The sequence below is a fragment of the Vombatus ursinus genome, unplaced genomic scaffold (genome assembly GCF_900497805.2).
Source record: "Vombatus ursinus unplaced genomic scaffold, bare-nosed wombat genome assembly UNPS02009062.1, whole genome shotgun sequence".
In the NCBI taxonomy this organism is placed as follows: Eukaryota; Metazoa; Chordata; class Mammalia; order Diprotodontia; family Vombatidae; genus Vombatus; species Vombatus ursinus.
The window spans coordinates 20,430,601-20,449,647 of record NW_020948840.1 but is presented as its reverse complement, the minus strand read 5'-3'; the positions used below and the strand labels follow the sequence as shown (position 1 = coordinate 20,449,647).

At 41.7% G+C, this 19,047-nt stretch overlaps 1 protein-coding gene across 1 annotated transcript in view; it reads right to left on the bottom strand.

Annotated features, from left to right (window-relative positions):
- The window catches only part of CIB4 (calcium and integrin binding family member 4), an 83,512-nt gene extending 74,619 nt beyond the window's left edge, over positions 1-8,893 (bottom strand). Inside the window, exons 1-2 of the mRNA XM_027850328.1 lie at positions 8,840-8,893; positions 8,090-8,124 (exon numbers count right to left, since the gene is read on the bottom strand). Coding sequence (XP_027706129.1) covers positions 8,090-8,124; positions 8,840-8,893 — 89 coding nt within the window. The remainder of the gene's footprint in view (positions 1-8,089; positions 8,125-8,839) is intronic.
- Positions 8,894-19,047: the final 10,154 nt, after the last annotated feature.

The window sequence follows — 19,047 nt, the reverse complement described above, 5'->3', positions numbered from 1 at the left end:
GAGAGAGAGAGAGAGAGAGAGAGAGAGAGAGAGAGAGAGAGAGAGAGGAAAGGGAGAGAGAGAGAAATGAACCAGATCCTGCCCTCAAGGAGCTTACATTCCACTGTGGGGTCCAGGGCAAAGAGAGTGGAAAAAAGAGAGAGATATGTAGTATGTATATAAATAAGTATAGTATAAGAAAAACTGATGCAGGAGGCAGTATCAAGGTCTTAGGGAATCAGGGAAGCCTTCACAGAAGATGGGGCACCTCATTTGAGTCCTGAAGGAAGGCAAGGATTCTAAGAGGTGGCAAAGAGGACAGAGGGCACTCCAGGCATGGGGAAGAGCCTGTGCAAAAGCACAAGGAAGATGATGAGGAGTTGAGTTTGGGGAGTAATAGGCCATTTGGCTGGAATGCAGAGTTCAAGAAAGAGATGAATTCAAAGTCAGGCTGGAAAAGCAGGTAGGAGGTTTGGTCAGGCCCTTAAGTTTGAGACTAAGGAATATGATTTTTATCTTGTAAGTGATGTAGGCGATAAAGGCTGCTGAATGGGAAAATTCCATTCAATGTAATTTAGGAACTCCTTGGGGAAGATTTATACCCAACAAACTAAGATCAGTTAATTGATCAGCAGATCGTTTTCCAAATGCCTCCTGTATATTCATCATTGTGTTAGGAAGAGGGAAGAATTCTAAGAAGGAAAGCTTTGTAAAGCTTTTTGTTGTTCAGTTGTTTTACAGTTGTGTTCAACTCTTTGTGACTCCACTTGAAGTTCACTTGGCAAAGATATTGGAGTGGTTTGTCATTTCTTTCTCCAGCTCATTTTACAGATAAGGAAACAGAGGCAAACAGGAATAAATGACTTGCCCAAGGTCACACAGCTAGTATCTGAAGCCAGATTTGAAATCAGATCATCCTGACTCTAGGCCCTGTGCTCTATTCACCGTGTCACCCAACTTCCCTTACATTTGTTCAACTTACAAAGTGCTTTCGAATATCACTTGACACTCCACACTCATCCTGTGAGGTAAACAGGGATTATTATCCCTATTTTACAGATGAGGAAACTGAGACTCATCAAAGCTATAACTAATGTTTCAATAATAATAATGTATATTAATAATATAATAAATTGTATTTTAATAATGCTACCATACCAAATACTTATAATCTCCAAACTACATAGAAAAAAAAGCTTCCAAAATAGAGAGACCTAGAGGAAGAAGATTCAGCACCTACCAAATGCCTAGAAAAACACAAACTAGCGACTAGAACGATACATCAAGAGCTCACTATTTTTCATAAACTAATGGATGACCAATCAAGCAACCAACCAACCAGCGTTTATTCCCATACTACAAAATACACACCTCAAAATACCTTTGAGAATTCTACAAATACCTTGTATAGGAAATGAGCCATTAGCATAGAAATGTTGCCCTCAATCATCTAAAAATAGCACAGATGGATACAAATTCATAAAAAGAACAATGTTTCCAATATATATCACAATCTATTAGAATCGTACCAAATAGTCACAATTTCCAAGGTACGTAAAATGAAAAGTCTTCAAAATATAGTGACTAAGCAAAAGAAATCAAAATCACCCAAGAACAAAATTACATACATGTCATGCCTGACACCCTGTCTGCTACTAGAATTGTCCTAAATATGCCTTTCGTGAATAGATAGTGTCGTGGAAGCAATGAACACGAGCTTGAAAGACTTCAGGAGATAACGGCAGATAGAAGGACCTGGTGTTGCTATGGTCCATGAGGTAGCAAAAAGTAGGACACGAGTGAACGACTGAATAACCACAAACAGAAACTGTACATAGATAAGCCATAAGCACTACAGTGAACCAAAGGCTTTGCAATAATTAACAAAGACCATATCAATGTGACAGTGCACGGAAGCTTATTCAATGTGCCAAACTGTTAAGTTGCTTTTTGAAACCCTGGAATTTTTTTTGACATATCCTTCTTGCTCCTCAGTCCGTATATTGTTTTCTTGTAAGTATTTATAAATTTTTTTTTAGTGGCATGAGTTATGCTTTATATAAAGTATATGAACAAATAATTGGCCCAGAGCAAGACTGATCACTGGTATCTTTTAGTTGTGAATATGTCAGGTCTTCTATAAGAAAAGTTGAGTCAGTCTTATTTCTGAGAAGCTGATAAAATACTTTACTAGTAATTTGTGTGGTACTATGAAGCCAATAGTTATTGAGCCAATAATTATAGATCTTACCTGCTCCTCCTTTCCAGTTTCAAAGAGAAACTAGAGTTTCTGTCAACTCCCTTGACATAACTTTTATAATTTATTACATTAATGGTATGTTAATATCAGTTTCACATTTGATCCAACTTGCAATTTTTGTTGTGTTGGGTTTCTTGTGACCATACAGACCGGTGGTTTCCAAAGTAAAGGAGAATGATTTTAGTTTGGGAGGGGGGGGAAGTTATGAATTGATTGGTATATGATCAACCAATCAGAGGGTGGGAAGACAGTTAGCATTTCACTCTCACTAAACATTGTCAATCACTGATAGTCTACCAGACTTTCCATATAAAGGAATAATAGCAGAAAAGAAATTTGCCCCAGGACTTTTTGATTCTGAATGCCACTGAAGAAGATGGGAAGAATTAGATGCATAACAAGAAACGGTAACAATTTAAATAGAATTTATCTAGCTCATAACATGATTTTCCTCAGAAAAATTCTGTGACATAGCATTCTCATTTTGAAGACAAATAAATTCACTGAAATTAAGGAACAGATCCAAGGTCACACAACAGAAGAGCTAGGGGCTAGAAACCAAGTCTCTAAACTCCTGGTTCCATAGCTTTTCTACTTCATCATATTTTTCTCTCCCACACTTCAATCCTATATATCTATCTTCCTGAAACTGGGAGGCAACTAGGTGATGAAGTGGTTAGAATGCTGGTCCTGGAAACAGGAAGACCTGAATTCAAATCCAGCCTCAAGCATTTACTAGCTGTGTGACTCTGGATAAGTTACTTCACTGCTGTCTACCTCAATTTCCTCAGCTGTAAAATAGGGATAATAATAGCATCTACCTCCCAGGGTTGTTATGAAGATCAAATGAAGTTATATTTGTGAAGTGCTTAGCGCAATGTCTGGCACATAGTAGGTGCTTAATAAATGTTTGTTCTCGGGGGCAGCTATGTGGTGCAGTGGATAGTGCACCGGCCCTGAAGTCAGGAGGAACTGAGTTCAAATCCGGCGTCGGACCAAACACTTGACACTTACTAGCTGTGTGACCCTGGGCAAGTCACTTAACCCCAATTGCCTTAAAATAAATAAATAAATGTTTGTTCTCTGCTGCTGCCACTGCACAGGACCTCTCCAAACTGGCTAGCTTACTGGCATCTCTCCTCAACCAATCTAAAATCAATTCATCTTCTTGCAAAGTCTATAGTGGGACAGTGGCCTAGGCATTAAGAAACCTGGATTTGCATCCCAGCTTTACTTAGTAGCTTAGGGTTCTTGTGCAAGTCAATTAAGGGAAGGGATGTAAACCATCAGCAACTTTTTCAGTAAGTTTCCTCTCCTCCTAGCTTGAAGCCAGGTTCATGGGTATCAGGCCTCTTAAAACCGACCCTGAACAGCAGAGTTGAACTATGAGAGCAAGAAGACGGCCCTGTCACCAATAGGCCCACTGAGGCCATAGGGCCTCTCTGAGGTAAAAATCAGGGAAACACCAAATCTTTAGCCTGAAATTCTCAAAGTCTGCTTTGTTCTGTGACTTCAGAATAGTGGCATTAAAAGGAGAGAGCAGGACAGACTTATTTGTCGCCTCCTTGGGCAGACCGAGTGGCTAGTTCCAGAGGTTCTGGGCTTCCTGGATTGCTTCTTTGCACATCTGCATTTGTGTTCCCCTGTTTGTCCCTGGAGATGTCTCATGCACTGGCCTATTCTGAAAGCTTCCTGAGGTCTTGGGCACAGAGAACATCAAAGTGCTTGGTTGATAAACTGTCATAGCCTTAACAGGGATCCTTGGTTCTTAGGGATCATTATTTTAAATTTGCAAGTATGGAAAAGCATTGGAAATCGAGAGAATGTCCATCAATTGGCTGAGCATGTTGTGGTATATGTTTGTGATGGAATACTATTGTGTTATAAGAAATGATGAGAAATGACATTTTATTTTGTTTTTTGTGTTGTTTTGTTTTGTTTTTTCAGAAAAACCTAGAAAAACTTATATGAACTGGTGCAAAGTGAAGTAAGCAGAACCAGGAAACCATTGTACATAGTAACAGCAATATTGTAACAATGATCAGCTGTGAAAGACTTAGCTACTCTAATGAATACAATGATCCAAGACAATTCCAAAGGATTCATTATGAAAAATGCTATTCACCTTCAAAGAGAGATCTGATAACTTTGATAACTTTCTTGATTTGTTTTGGTTTTTTTTTTTTGGCAACGTGGCTAATATAGAAATATGTTTTGCATGACTTCACGTGTATAATGTATATCATATTTCCTGCCTTCTCAATGGATGGAAGAGGGAGAGAATTTGGAACTCAAAAAAAAAAGTTTTTAAATGAATGTTAAAAATAGAAAAATGATGAAGGAAAGAAAAATACATCTTCTAATACATCTAAAAATACAACTTCTTAGTAGTTCACCTAACCCAACCTCTTCATTTTACAGATGACGAAAACTGAGGCCTAGAGGGGTTATGTGACTTGTCTAAAGTCATGCAGCTAAGTAAATATCAAAGTCCAAATAAGAACACAGGTCCTTTCAATCCAGGGCTCTTTCTGTAGCACTATGTTCCCTTTTTGACAAGGCCTCCTGAGCCCTACTATGTCATGGGACCCTGACACAAACAATGTGACTTTCCAAATGGCTGAGAATTGTGTTTGAGGATTGATAGTGAAATGCCTCTTGGACACGATGCATGAATCTCTCCCTGCCATAAGACATCTTTCTGTGTGTCCAAATATGGATCAATGGATTCTAAATGGAGGTCTGTAGTCATTGCTAATGGACTCCAAAGTCCCAACGATTTAAAAGCTCAGCCAGCCAGGCTGATTATCAATCAAGCAGCCACAGACGGCAGATTTCCTCCACATCTTGCTCTCAGACAGGGAAACAGGCCATAACCAAGAGTCCCTAAGCTTCTCCCAGCAGCCTTCCTACCCACCATCTCCTCTGGTATGCTCAAGCCCTAAATGTGTCATTAGCTTCCAGCTCTCAGCCCAGGACCAGCTAGCTCCCTGCAACAAAGAGCCCTTTCACCACCACATAAGTATTCTCAGATCTTTTTCCCTCTGGTAATAATTATAATTACAGAAGCATACATAGTGAAATGAATAAAGAGGCTATTATTAGAGTTGGGAAGATCTGGGTTCAAATCCTGATTAATTGATACATACCACAGGCAGTTCACTGGAATATCTTTAAGAACAGGGACAGAACATTATCCTGAAAATTTTTTTAAATACCTGCTAAGTGAAGGGCGGCATGTAGGTGTTAGATGCTGTGATACAGTGTTAGCTGCAGGAGAAAACATCACATAGCCAAAGTGCTTTACAAACCTTAATGTTAGCCATTAGTTACCAGGATGGAACAGAGGTGGGGAGGGGGAGGATGTGATTTGTACACAGTGTGTATACCACATGGAAAAGAGAAATAGAAACAAAGAAAAGATGCAAAGTACCCTAGAAAAATTTGCAGAGGAAAAGAAAACTTTCAGCTGAGGGGATCAAGGAAGCCTCCATAGAATAGGAAATAACCTAATCTGAGCTTTGAAGGAAGAAAAGGATTCTACAAAGCAGAAAAGCTGCTCCTGGACGAGTGCATGCAGATACAATGAAAAGTCAATTTCTGGGCTGGGGAAATAGAATCAGCTTCCACAAAAATGTATACTCCCTGAGGGCAAGGACTCTGATATTTTCTTGTCTTCCTAGCTTTAGCATAGCACCTGGTACATAGAGCGTTTAGGAGATATTTGTTGTGTTGAATTAAATTCATTTGAACTGAATCCAGGAAGGCTGAGGGACCTGGGGGTCTGTCTGACCATAGGATCATAGATTTAAAGCTAGAAGGGACCTTGGAGACTACCTAATCCAACCCACTCATTTTTACAAATGAGGAAACTCTAGCTCAGAGAGGCCAAGTGACATCCCGGGCTCTCAAAACTAGTAAGTAGCAGGGGTGGGTTTGAACGCAGATCTTCCTGATTCCAAGACTAGTACTCTCTACACTACCACACTCTAAGGCCATGCTTTAGATGGTAATGGTAGTGATGAAGAGGAACCTGGTGGCCCAGGTCCCAAGACTCCAGGGTGTTCAAATATCCTCTAGCCTCCCTACTCGGAGATGTCTTTTCCAAAGCACATGTACAGGAGTCCTATAAATCTGTAGACGTTGGCCAATCAGGACAATGTCGATCAGGAAAGCCCAAGATGCTTTAGTTTAGAGGGCAGCAGATACCTAGAGGCAGCTATCAGGGAGTCTTCAACCATGTCTTTCTGGGAGCTTTGCTGAATTGATTCCTCTGGCCACAGGCCATAGAACTACTGGTATATATTATCTCATGGTATGATGGAAAGAATACAGGGAAAGGAAGTTAGGAGACCTGGATTTGAGCCCAGCTTTGACACTAACTTGCTCTATGACCTTAGACAAGTCACTCATCTTATCTGGCCCTCAGTTTTCTCTACTGGGAGATGGTTGGACAAGGTTACTTCCAAGATCCCTTTTATCTCTGACTATTCAACTATTTTTCAGTTGTGTCCAACTCTCTGTGACCCCAGTTGGGGTTTTCTTGGCAAAGATACTGGAGTGGTTGGCCTTTTCCTTCTCCAGTTTATTTTAAGACAAGGAAACTGAGGCAAACAGCAACTTTTCCAGGGTCACAGAGCTAGTAAGTGTCTGAGGCCAGATTTGAACTCAGATCTTCTTGACTCCAGACCTAGTGCTCTATAAAATATCACAATGCAAAATTAAATATTATTTCATCATTCTTTCTCATCTGCCTGGCTGCTCATTAACCCAACCTGTTGTCCCTATGGATATTATTTTAGCAACTCTTAACCCAGACCAGCAACCTAGAGACTGTGTAGACCAGAGGTGTCAAACTTACTGCCGGGCAGCAAGGACACTAGAACTAGATTAAAAAGTAATTGGAAAATATTTAACAAAACAAATAAAAATTCAATAGAACATAGATGATGTTAATATGTGGTTTTCTAAGTCAATATGCACCTAGCATGGATGGTTTAGATGTTCTGCTTCTGTTTGAATTTGATACTCCTGATGTAGACCTTGGTGGAAGCATGAGCCAGATGGGCCAGGCATGACAACAGGCAGTTTGGTTCAGCTCAGTTAGCATATGGGGTGGTCTGAGCCAATTACAGAATCAAGACTACAACCAATCTGGGAGTACATTGGAGGAGGAAGATACGTATCAGATCCAGAGAAATAGCTGAGGATCAAGGTGGACCTTGGGAATCTAGAACCAGGTGAGTAGCCTAAGGCCAGAGCACAAGCAGGTGACAGGGTAAAGTGTCCAGCAATGGGCAAACCACATAGATGGTCAAAGGCAGGAAAGCCTTAGGAGCCAGTTTGGCAGGTGGAACAAGGGGCTCAGCACCCAAACAAGAACCTGAGAGGGTGTTAGTTGGGAGGCTAGACAGGCTTTTCTGTATTTCATGTTCTCCAGAAACTCATTATTCTACAAGATGAAATCAGCTGTGTAGCTCAAACCTCCTCAGATTATTTCCAACCAGTATGTAGGTCTTCATCATGTCCCTTGCCAGGTTACTACCCCCTCCCCCACCATTTTTCAGTTTCTTCTTATGTGTCATCTTTTCCCCATTAGATTGTGAGCTCCTTGAGGACAGGGACTGTCTTTTGCCTTTCTTTGTATCCCTAGCACTTGGCACAGTGCATGGCACATAGTGCTTAATAAATGTTTACTGACTCTTTGACTCTGACCTTGGTCAATAACATGAGTAGAGAGAAGGTGGAAATGGGGACAATTGACCCAAGTCATGCCAACCAAGCTTAAGGGCTCTGAGAATCCTCCCAAACTGAGCATCTGTTCTGAGAATAGATGGGGAATCCACTTACCATAAGATCTCATTCCTGGTCAGAAAGGTCAGCGCCTGCAATTAACCATAGAGCCATCAACCTCAGAGTCATGGAGTCCCAGGAATCATGGAGGGAAGGACCAGGATCCCATTTTACAAAAGGGAGAACAGAAAGAAAAACTGGGTCCAAGTCACATAATGTTCTGGGCAGGAAGAAGAGTTGCAATCATCAGCTTCTTTTCTCAAATAATCATTTAAGGACCTCTTGGAAATAGGACAGGCTCCTTTTTAAAGACAGTACTAAGGACTGAACTATGACTTGGGACAGAACTGAGAGCTGGATGCAAGGATCAGGCCAAGACTGTGAGAGTCTTAAGCATCAGGTGAAGAGGATGGAAAAGGGGAGGGGCAGGACCGAAGGAACTGATCTATTCTAGATGAGTGGTTCTAAAACTTTTTGGTCCTAGAACCCTTTATACTCTTAAAAATTATTGAGGACCCTCCTAAAAGCTTTTGTTTAGATAAGATATATCTAATGATATTTACTGTATTAGAAATTAAAATGCCTTAGTATTATTATAAAAATACTTTTGTCTTTGCAGGCCCCCTGAAAGGGTCTTAGGTATACCTGGAGGTGTCCAGACCATACTTTGAGAACCACTGATCTAAAACCATAATGGAGCATCAGAAACACGGGCAAGGCTTATCTTTTCTTCACTGATATTTCTTCAGAACTTTGGGCATATGGACTGGAGGTGGTCCAAGGGACAGCATTACCAGCCCTACCCACCTGATATTCCTCCAATTCCTCCCAGCTCATGGGGTGCCTTATACACTGACCCATGCTATCTCTTGTGGCTTTTCTCTCCGCCCAAAGTCAGTACTGTAGCACCCCACACACTAGTGGGAACCTTCTCTCTCTAGTGTATGGTCACTGACTGGCCTGGTTACCATGGTGACACTCCATTCCACTTCCTGCCTATTCTATCTAGGATGAAGAGCAAAGGGGCCAAGAGTGAAGAGGACCAGATTTTTTCGGTTCCCAAGTTTATCAGGCCCTTGCACACAGCAGCATTGATACTGGTGGGCCTTCCCTAAATCCTGAATGAAACCAGCTGCTTAAAGCTTAGGGCCATAGACTCCTGAGGTTAAAAGGACTTTCTAGGGGTCACCAAGTACATCTCCCTACCTCCAGGCTGAACTGAACCCAACCCATTTCAGTCAAATGGATATTCTCAATATGCTTATAGCTCGATGAGGAATTATATTCCATGTCCTTCCTTGATAAGCCATCTCAGTATCTCCATATCATCTCTCCTGGGATATACCTCTCATGAGATACAATTTAAACTCATTTTGTGTACTGCTGTCCTCTCTGCATTCTGGGAAAATTCCCAGAGTATACATTCATTTCTCGAGCTCCTACAAAGTACAGAGCATACCACGAGGCACTGAAAGACTTATACTTTTTTTCCTTAAAATTGAAAATGAAAGTCCATGGGTTTTGCAAACTATGTTACCTTCTCATACAGCTGCCAGTGTGTATATGGAAATATTAACATTTGGTCCAAATCTAAATGGGCTGATAATTTCTGCAAATCTGGACCTTTATCACTCCAGGTCCCTTGACTTCATTTAGCACACAACAGCTCAAAGCCCACATAGACGGACCAGCTGGAATGAATAAGATGAATAAGACCCTATCCCTGTCTTCATGGAATGTAAAGCGTAGTAGGGAAGATAAGAGATATGTAGCATTTAGCAGAAATTATAATTTAACTCAATAAACATTAAATGCTTACTAGATACTGGCAGTAGAGGTAGTCTGGGGTAGATGATAAAATGATGGGCTAGGAGTAAAAAAGAACTGATTTAAAATCCCACTTCTACCAGTACTTCTTAAACCAGTGACCTCACAGTTTAAGAAGCACTGAAGGGATCATGAGTGAAAAAGTTTAAGAAGCCCTGCTCTATACCACTTCAAACCTATCAGAGTGACCACTGCGACAAAAAAGGAAAATGTTGGATGTTGGCGGGAATGTGGGAAAACTAGGACACTAAAGCACTCTTAGGAGTTGTGAACTGATCCAACATTCTGGAGAGCAATTTGGAACTGTGCATACTCTTTGATCCAACAATACCACTGCTAAGTCTATATACCAAAGACATCCACAAAAAAGGAAAAAGACCTATTTGTACAAAAATATTTATAGCAGCTTTTTCTGTGGTGGCTAAGAATTGGACATTGTAGGGACACCCATCAATTGGGGAATGACTGAAGAAGCTGTGGTATATGATTGCAATGGAATATTATTGTGCTATAAGAAATGATGAGCAGGATGATTTCAGAAAAACTTGGAAAGATTTACATGAACTGATGCATAGTGAAGTGAACACTAAGAAGACGTTGTATCTGGTAACAGCAGTATTGTTTGATGAAGAACAATGAATGACTTAGCTATCCTCGGCAGTACAATGGTCCAAGACAATCCCAAAGGACTAATGATGAAGCATACCATCCACCTCCAGAGAAGGAACTGATATTGACTGAGTACAGACTGAAGCATGCTATTTTTCATTCTTTCATTTTTTCCTTTTATTCGAGTCTTCTTGTACAAAATGACTAACATGGAAATGTTTTATATAATTGCACATGTATAACCTATATCTAATTGCTTACCATTTCAAGGAGAGGGAAGGGAATGAGGGAGGTAGGGAGAGATAGAATTCTGAACTCAAAACTTTAAATAAAAATGTTAAAACATCGCTAAAAAATATAAAATCTATACTCACTATCTGTGTGACTGTCTGTGGCAAGTTGTTTTACCTTTATGTGCCTCAAGCAACTCACTTGGACTGACCTACTAAGTTAGAGACAGATTGCAATGTGTTTGTATGGGGAGTTCCCATGCCAGAAGTTCCCTAAACTGACAACTGCATATGTACAAGGCATTGTGCTCAATTCTAGGGATGTGCCAAAGAAGACGAAATGTAATTGTAATCTCCCTCTAGAAGCTGACATGGGCACAGATAAATATGATAACTATATAAATAATAAATATACTAATATGTAATATATAACTAATAAATACTCGAATAACTATACTAATAACTATAATGCCCAGTAATTTGAAGAGGAAGAAAGCCCTTGAAACTGGTGGCTGGGGAGATGGGAAGACGAGATGAGCTTTAAAAGAAGAGGGTTCGGAACAGTGAAGATGAGGAAAGAATGCATTCTAGTCATGGGATGCAGATCATGTGAATGGATGGAGACAGGAGAAGGAACAAGTTTGGCCTTGATTTTCTCAGTAAAGTGAGCAGGGAGGTCTTCTGCTGAGAAAAGGGGGAGGGACGCTAAGAATTTGAAGAGAAGAGAGGCTCCATGGAGAAGCAGGACACCTGTGTTCTTGTCACTGAACTGCCAATAACTCACCTCATCCTGTCTATGAGCTAAGAGTTAGCATGACAGTGAATACAGCTCCTTAGTGTCAGGAAAGCAGGGGTACAAGTCTTGCTTCTGACACATGCTAGTTGTGTGGCCATAGGTGAGTCACTTAAGTTCCCAGCTAGGTGGGCATGAAAGGGGCAGCTAGGTGGTGAAGTGAATAGAGCACCGGGCCTATAGCTGGGAAGACCTGAGTTCAAATCCATCCTCAGACACTTATTAGCTCTGTGACCCTGTGCAAATCACTTAACCCTGTTTGTCCAAATCCTCCCTACCTTTCAAGACTTAGTTCACATGCTCTCCCCTCTGTGCATAGATTCCTAGTCCCTCTATTTAGTCTCTAGAGTGGACACCCCATGGGAAGAGAAACACTTAAAAGATACCGACCAGAACATAACTGTTGTTGACCCATTCTTCTCTGAAACTAGGTTCTCTGGCAGAATTATTTCAAAGTTAGAAAATTTATTAAAAAACAGAATAACAGAAGGTCAGAAATGCAAGGAACCATAACCAACTTCTTCTATTACAATGAGAGATCAGAAGCCCAGAAAGCTGAAGTTCTTCAGTGGGGGACACACAGGGGCAGAGCCAGGATTATACCCAGGTCTTCTGATGGGCATTCCATTTCCTCCACTGCATTGCCTCATGTGGAGGTCTCCCTGGGACCACCCAGGTCTGAAGAGCAAAGGAGTCTTGGCTATCATTGTCTAGGGTAGAAGCCTGGGTCAGAAGGCTCTAGACTTTGCTCGAATTTCTTCCCTCCAGTTTCCAGGACACAGTTAAATTTGCTAGAACCTTCTGACCTCAAACCAGGAAGAAACCCTGAAGAACATGTACCTGAACACCCCACACAGCAGTCACAGGTAGTAGCTAGGAGGCAGGGGAAGAGGGGTGTGCTAAAGGTATCTCAAAGTAGCTCTTGAGAGCCAGGGGTTAAATTTTCAGTGTCAGCATTTGCATTTTGGGAATAGGCAAAGGCTACAAATCAGGGCTTGACTTATTGTTTTGTTGATTGTCTGGCTTAAGAAAATGATGGCAAAAACATCAATAATGCAAAGTAAACAAAAAACTGGTTAGTGCATGGGGAGCTGGTTGTTAAACATCTACCAGCATATCACTGCAGTTGAATCTGAGAGGTTATAATCAGACAACCACAGGATTTTGAGCTGGAAGGGATCTTAGAAACAATCCAGTCCAACTCCCTCATTTTACAGAGAGAGAAACTTAAGCTACTGATGAGAGAGAGAGGAAGTGACTTGATCAATGTCACACAGGTAGCAGCAGGATCAGAATTTAAACCCAGGTCCTTAGGCATCAAATCCAGTGCCATTTTCACAAAACCACACTGAAAGACATTTAAGGGTGGAGTCTATGGCAGCCCCAGAAAAAGAAGATAAAATTCTCAGGACCACATTTCTGATATATGAATGCAAGACTGCCTGGAGAATTGGCAAAATATGGTGCTTATCTTATTGGTGGAACAGCTAATTCAGGAGGCTCTATGTGCTAGGACAAGGTGCAAGAGGGAGCCAGGCCTTGACTAATGATAGCCATTGGTCAGATCATCAGGTGAGGATATTTGGAGTCTTGGTTTCAAGATTCTTCCCTCTCCAATCCATCCTCCAAACAGCTGCCAAAAGAATCTTCTGAAAGCGTGTCTGACTATGCTGCTTCCTTGCTCAAGGACTTGCAGTGACTATTGCCTTGAAGATAAGATATAAACTACTCATCTTAACATTTCAAGCCCTTCCTAGCCTGTCTCCAATCTGTCTTTGCAGCCTTCTTTCCGTATCAAACGTTCTGCACTCTAGCCAACCCGGCCCATTTGCAATTCCTTGAATTCAACATTCTACCTCCCATCCTAGTGCCTTTGTAAAGGCTCTGCCCAATGCCTGAAATATCCCTTCTCACTCTGGTTCTTTGCTTTCTTTAAGGTTTAGCCCCTGAGCCACTTCTTACAAGAAGACTTTCTTGATCCCCCCTACTTGTTACAACTCATACTCTGTCCTCAAATTATCATGTGAATATTTATCTGTTTACCTGTAGCATCTGTTTATCTATAGTGTTTACCTATAGTTTTTGGTATATATTCCCTAGCTATTTTTTGTTTTCTCTCTGTATCCCCAGAACCCAAAAAAAAAGTGCCTTTCACATAGTAGGTGCTTAATAAATACTTGGTGATTGATTGTTGGATTGAACTGAATTATTGATTATGCAGAAGCACAGTTTAGTTTCAGGACTGGGCCCAGGTGTTTTAGGGGATTAGCTCAGGGCTTGGACAGATGTTTGCTCAGGTAAACTGGGAGTCAATGCCAAAGGCGAGGCTGAGACAGGGCAAGACAGAGCAGAGACTCCTCATGAAATTGGGCAAACCAAGCAAGGCCAACTCAAAGGTAGAAACTAAGGTTGGCTGACAACAGAAACTAACAAACTCAGCCATCGGCCTAGGTCAAGAGTAGAGTAGCCAAAAAGAAGTAAGTTGGGGGCCAGGAGGGTGGGTTGTGCCCTTTATAAATAATTCTCTTTATAAAGGGAATATTATAGATAAATATAATTCCCCTTGTAGAGCTGTCTCTGGGCTTTCTACGCAGTGTCATCCTGGGAGTCTGTCCCCACATTAAAGAGGCCTAGTCGGCTGAGCTCCATTAGGGCCATGCCTTGGGAGGTTGTGCTTCCTCCTGGGGTCAGACCCCAAGCTCTGCTGGAACTAGGATAGCCTTGGGCAGTGCCTCCCAAATCTGTGGGGCCCAGGTTGTTAAAGCTGTCTGTCTCCTGGGGATGAAGTGACACCTAGAAAAAAAAAAGGTGGGCCTGTGTAAAGTAGGCAGACAAGACAGCTGGGAAATTATCCTAGAAAATGGAAATGTGAACAACTTAAAGGCTTCAGTTTAACCTATAAATATTACTTTTATTGAACAAGAAAAGAGAGAGCAAAGGAAGTAAGAAGGCAACGGTGAGGGATGAAATGTGTCACAGTGGGGAGACCCCCACAGAAGAAACAGGGAGGTGTAAACCCAAGACAGATGAGCCTAATGTGGCAAGCCTGGCCCCATTCCTGTGCTGAAAGGAAGGAATGATGGGCACCTCATCCCTTCCCTTCTCTCTCTCCTTCTTCCTTTGCTTGCTCCCTCTTTTCCTCCATTCTACAACCACAACCCTGGAAGGTAGGTTCTTATAAATAGTGTAGTTCTTATTTTACAGATTAGAAAACTGAGGCTCAGAAAAGTTGAGTGACTGGCCAAGGTCACCTGGCTAGGAAGTGTTGGAGCTAGGACTGGAAGCAAGGTTTCCTGATTCCAGGACTAGTTCTCTTTCCTCTGTGCTGTTTCTTCTCAATGAAGAGGACCCATCTAATCAAAGCATTTTCTTCTTTCCCTCCTGCTGGCCATCCACAAAGTCCCTCTTTAATTATAGATGAAGTCATTAGAGGCAGGTTAAGATGATGGAGTGGTTTCATTTATATTCCAGGGCAGCCCTGGGATGCCTCCAGCAGTAAGTGAAAATACTGTGTGTTCTCTCTCTCTCTCTCTCTCTCTCTCTCTCTATCTATCTATCTATCTATCTATCTCTCTGTCTCTCTCTCTGTCTCTCTCTGTCTCTTTCTCTCTCTGTCTCTGTCTGTCTCTGTCTCTGTTTGTCTCTCTCTGTCTCTGTCTCTCCTGTCTCTCTCTGTCTCTCCCCTCCCTCCTTCCTTCTCTGTCCCTATCTGTATATACGTCTCTGTTTCTCTATGTCTTTGTCTTTCCCTTTCCCTGTCCCTGTCCCTATTTCTATCTGCCAGTATCCCTGTCTCTGTTGCTTTCTGTCACTGTCATTGTCTCTACCTTTGTATTCTTGTTTGTCTCTTTCTCTATTACTGGGAGTTCTATTTCACCTCAAAATTAAGGAGGAACTTTATAACAAATACAACCGTCCAAAAATGGAGCAAGCTGCCTCACAGCATAATGAGCTCCCCATCTCTAGAAGTGCTCTGACAGAAGCAGGATCACTAATCATCCAGGATATTATAGACGATATTCATGAACTGGGTGGGAGGTTGAATTTGACAGCCTCTAATTAAGCTCCTTGCTAACTCTAAGATTGTGCTCCATCCTCATTTCCTTCTTCTTCTGGGAGAGACTGGGTGGCATGGTGGAAAGAGCACTAGGGCTGGAGTCAAAAAGACCTGAGTTCAAATATAGCTTCAGACATTTACCAGCTGTATGGCCCTTGGCAAGTTTCAACCTCTTTTTGCCTTGGTTTTTTCATTTATAAAATTAGGATGTTAATAGCACTTACCTCCCAGGATTATTGTGAGAATCAAATGATATAATATTTGTAGAGTACCTAGAACATAGTGAGTGCTTTATAAATGTTAGCTATTATTACTAATTGTGTCTCTTTTTCTGTCTCTGTGTCTGTCTCAGACTCTATGTCTGTCTTTCTTTCCTTCCCTCCCTCTCTCTTCTCTCTCTCCCTTTGCCTCTCTGTTTCTCTTTGTCTCTCTTTATGTCTGTTTCTCTGTGTCTCTGTCTCTGTTTTTCTGTTTCTCTCTCTCTCTCTCTCTCTCTCTCTCTCTCTCTCTCTCTCTCTCTGTTTGTGTGTGTCTCTCTCTCCCTGTCCCCTTCTCTCCCCAATTATGAACTAAGTTTAATTAGAGCTTTATGAGTTCTGTTCAGATGGTAGAGACAGCCTTCTTTGGTCTTTATACTAGTTTAAATTCTCCTAAGAACACAGACTTCTTGGGGCTAATAGGGACTATTTAAGGTCCTTTGATATCAGAATCTGTTGCTAGGAATAAAAAGGGCATTGCAGAAGAATCAGATAAGCTGGCCAAGGCTGAAAGCAACAGTCCCTTTTATTTGGAGTGTATTAAGGAAAAGCATGAAAGGGAAGGCCATATGGATTAATTAGAGATATCCAAGAGAATGGGAGGCAGGGACAATAAGGAAAAGGGGCAATTAGGACTGCTCTACGACAGCCCCCCTCACATTGGGCCCAGGACCTACACCGCCATGGAGACTAACTCCTCAGTGGGTCAAGGAAAGGCCAGGAAAGCCATATAACCAAGAATGTTTCCAGAGAGTCTCAAGTATGATCATCTCTCTTCCTGGAGGCTCCAGGGTTCAAGATTCTGGGCAGGTCAAACAGTTCCAGGGTTGTGGCTGTCTCATGTTGTAGATTATCAATCAATTGAAAAACATTTGTGAAGCACCTGCTATGTGCTAGGCACTGTACTAGGGATACAAAAAGATGCAAAAAAGAAAAAAAAACCCAATCCCTGCCCTGAAGGAGCTTACAATCTAATGGGGAAGACAATGTGCAAACAAATAGATACAAAGCAAGCCATAGACAGGATAAATAGGAAATAGTTAATAGAGAGAAGGCACTAATTTTAAGAGGGGTTGGGGAAAGCTTCCTGTAGAAAGTGAGATTTTAATGGGGATTTAAAGGAAGCCAAGAAAGTCATATGTCAGAGTTAAGGAGGGAAATCATTCCAGGCATGGGGACAGCCAGAGACAATGTCCAGAGCTGAGAGATGGAGTGTCTTGTTAGTGGAACAGCTAGGAAGTCAGTGTCACTGGATCAATGAGTAGGTGTCTAGGAGTAAGGTGTAAGAAGACTGAAGAGGCTCATGGCTGCATGTGGATTGTGACTGCTCAGATGTTTAATAGGGAGGATAGGGATCCTTCTCAGACAGGTCTGACTGGCTTCCCAACCCTCATGTCATACTCAGGGAGGCACCAATCAACAGAAAATGGGAAACTTCTTGTCTGGAAGTTTCTGGGCATCAGAGAAGATACAGACATGGAAAATTACGGAAAGGGGGCAGACCAGGAACAAGCAGTACCTGGCTGGAGGAAGGGATGTGGCTGGGAAACAGACAACCTGTTGGTCATAACAAGACTAGACAAGGAAAATCAGAGATTTTCCCAGTTGGGTAAGACTTAAGAATGCTGAACAGCTCAATAACCAAACATGATTTCAGGGGACCACGATGAAGCATGCCACCCAGCTCCGAACATAGAGGTGACGAAACTCCAAAAAAAAAAAATGAGACCTCCTTTTATGGACATAACCAATGAGAAAACTTGTTTAATTTGTCGGGCCCTTCCCTCATCTAACTCCCTTTAAAGGGGGTACATAGCCTGTCAACTGTGGAGTCCACACCACCTTGTGACCCTGATCCCTGGTCTAGTGGAGGAGGCAACAGTAACACCCAGGAAGGCATAGAGACATCCTGAAACCGTCTGTCCTTTTGAGCTCTTCTGACCACCAGCTTTCCCCTCTGTGGGATAAAGCATCAGAAGGTGGAGAACAAGAAGGAATGAGGATGGAACACAATCTTAGCATTAAAAGGGAGCCTAATTAGAGACTGTCAAGTTCAACCTCCCACCCAGAGCATGAATACCTTCTACAACATCCTGGATGATTAGTGATCCTGACTCTGTAGGAACACTTTTAGAGATGAGGAGCTCATTATGCTGTGAGGCAGCTTGCTCCATTTTTGGACAGTTGTATTTGTTATAAAGTTCCTCCTTATTTTTGAGGTGAAACTGAACTCCCAGGAACTTCTTCTAACTAGTCCTAGTTCCCTACAGCTCCAAATTTCTTTTGGGAGGGGCAGGCAACTGGGGTTAAGTAACTTGTCCAGGGTCACACAGCTAGTGAGTTATCATGTGTCTGAGGTTGGGTTTGAACTCAGGTCCTCCTGACTTAAGGGCCAGTGCTCTATCCACTGTGCCATCTAGCTGCCCCCCAGCTCCAAATTTTTTAAATAACTTTTATCATATTTTATGTTTTTTAGTGTTCTCTGTCTCTGTCTCTTTCTCTCTTTCTCTCTCTCTCCCCCTCCCTCCCTCCTTTGGGAAAAAGAAAAGCAAAACCCTAGTAACAACTATGCACAGGTGAGCAAACAATGTCTCATTCTGCACCCTGAATCCTTCACATTTTTGTCAAAAGGTAGTAACCTTTATCATCATTGATCTTCTGGAATCATGGTTGGTCATTGCACTAATCAAAATTCTTACATCTTTTAAAGTTGTTTGTCTTTACAATGTTGATCTTGAAGAAATTTTCCTTCTGGTTCTGCTCACTTCACTCGGCTTCAGTTGGTATGAGTCTTCCCAAGTTTCTCTGAAATCATCTTGGGGTTTTCTTACCAAAGATCTTCTGGAGTCAGTTCATGCCTATATAAGGTCAAGTAGAGACCATCTAACTGCTTCATTGTACAAATGGGTGAGCTGAGGCCCAGAGAAGTTAAGGCATTTGCCCAAAGTCATCTAGCTAATTAGAGAGGAGGCAGGACAAGAACTTAAGTTCCTTCATTTGAAGTCCAGTGCTCCTTCCAGGACACTGAAACCCAGGAGACTCCCATTCTGAAGCAAATGTAAAGGGTTTAGCAGAACAGAAGTCAAATGCTATTTTTTTAAATTAATTTATTTTGATTTATCAACAATCTCTTCCATAAGCTTTTGGGTTTCAAATTTTTCTCCCCCTCCCTCCCCACCTCCCTCTCCAAGATGGCACACAATCTGGTATAGGCTATACATATACATTCCTATTAAACATAT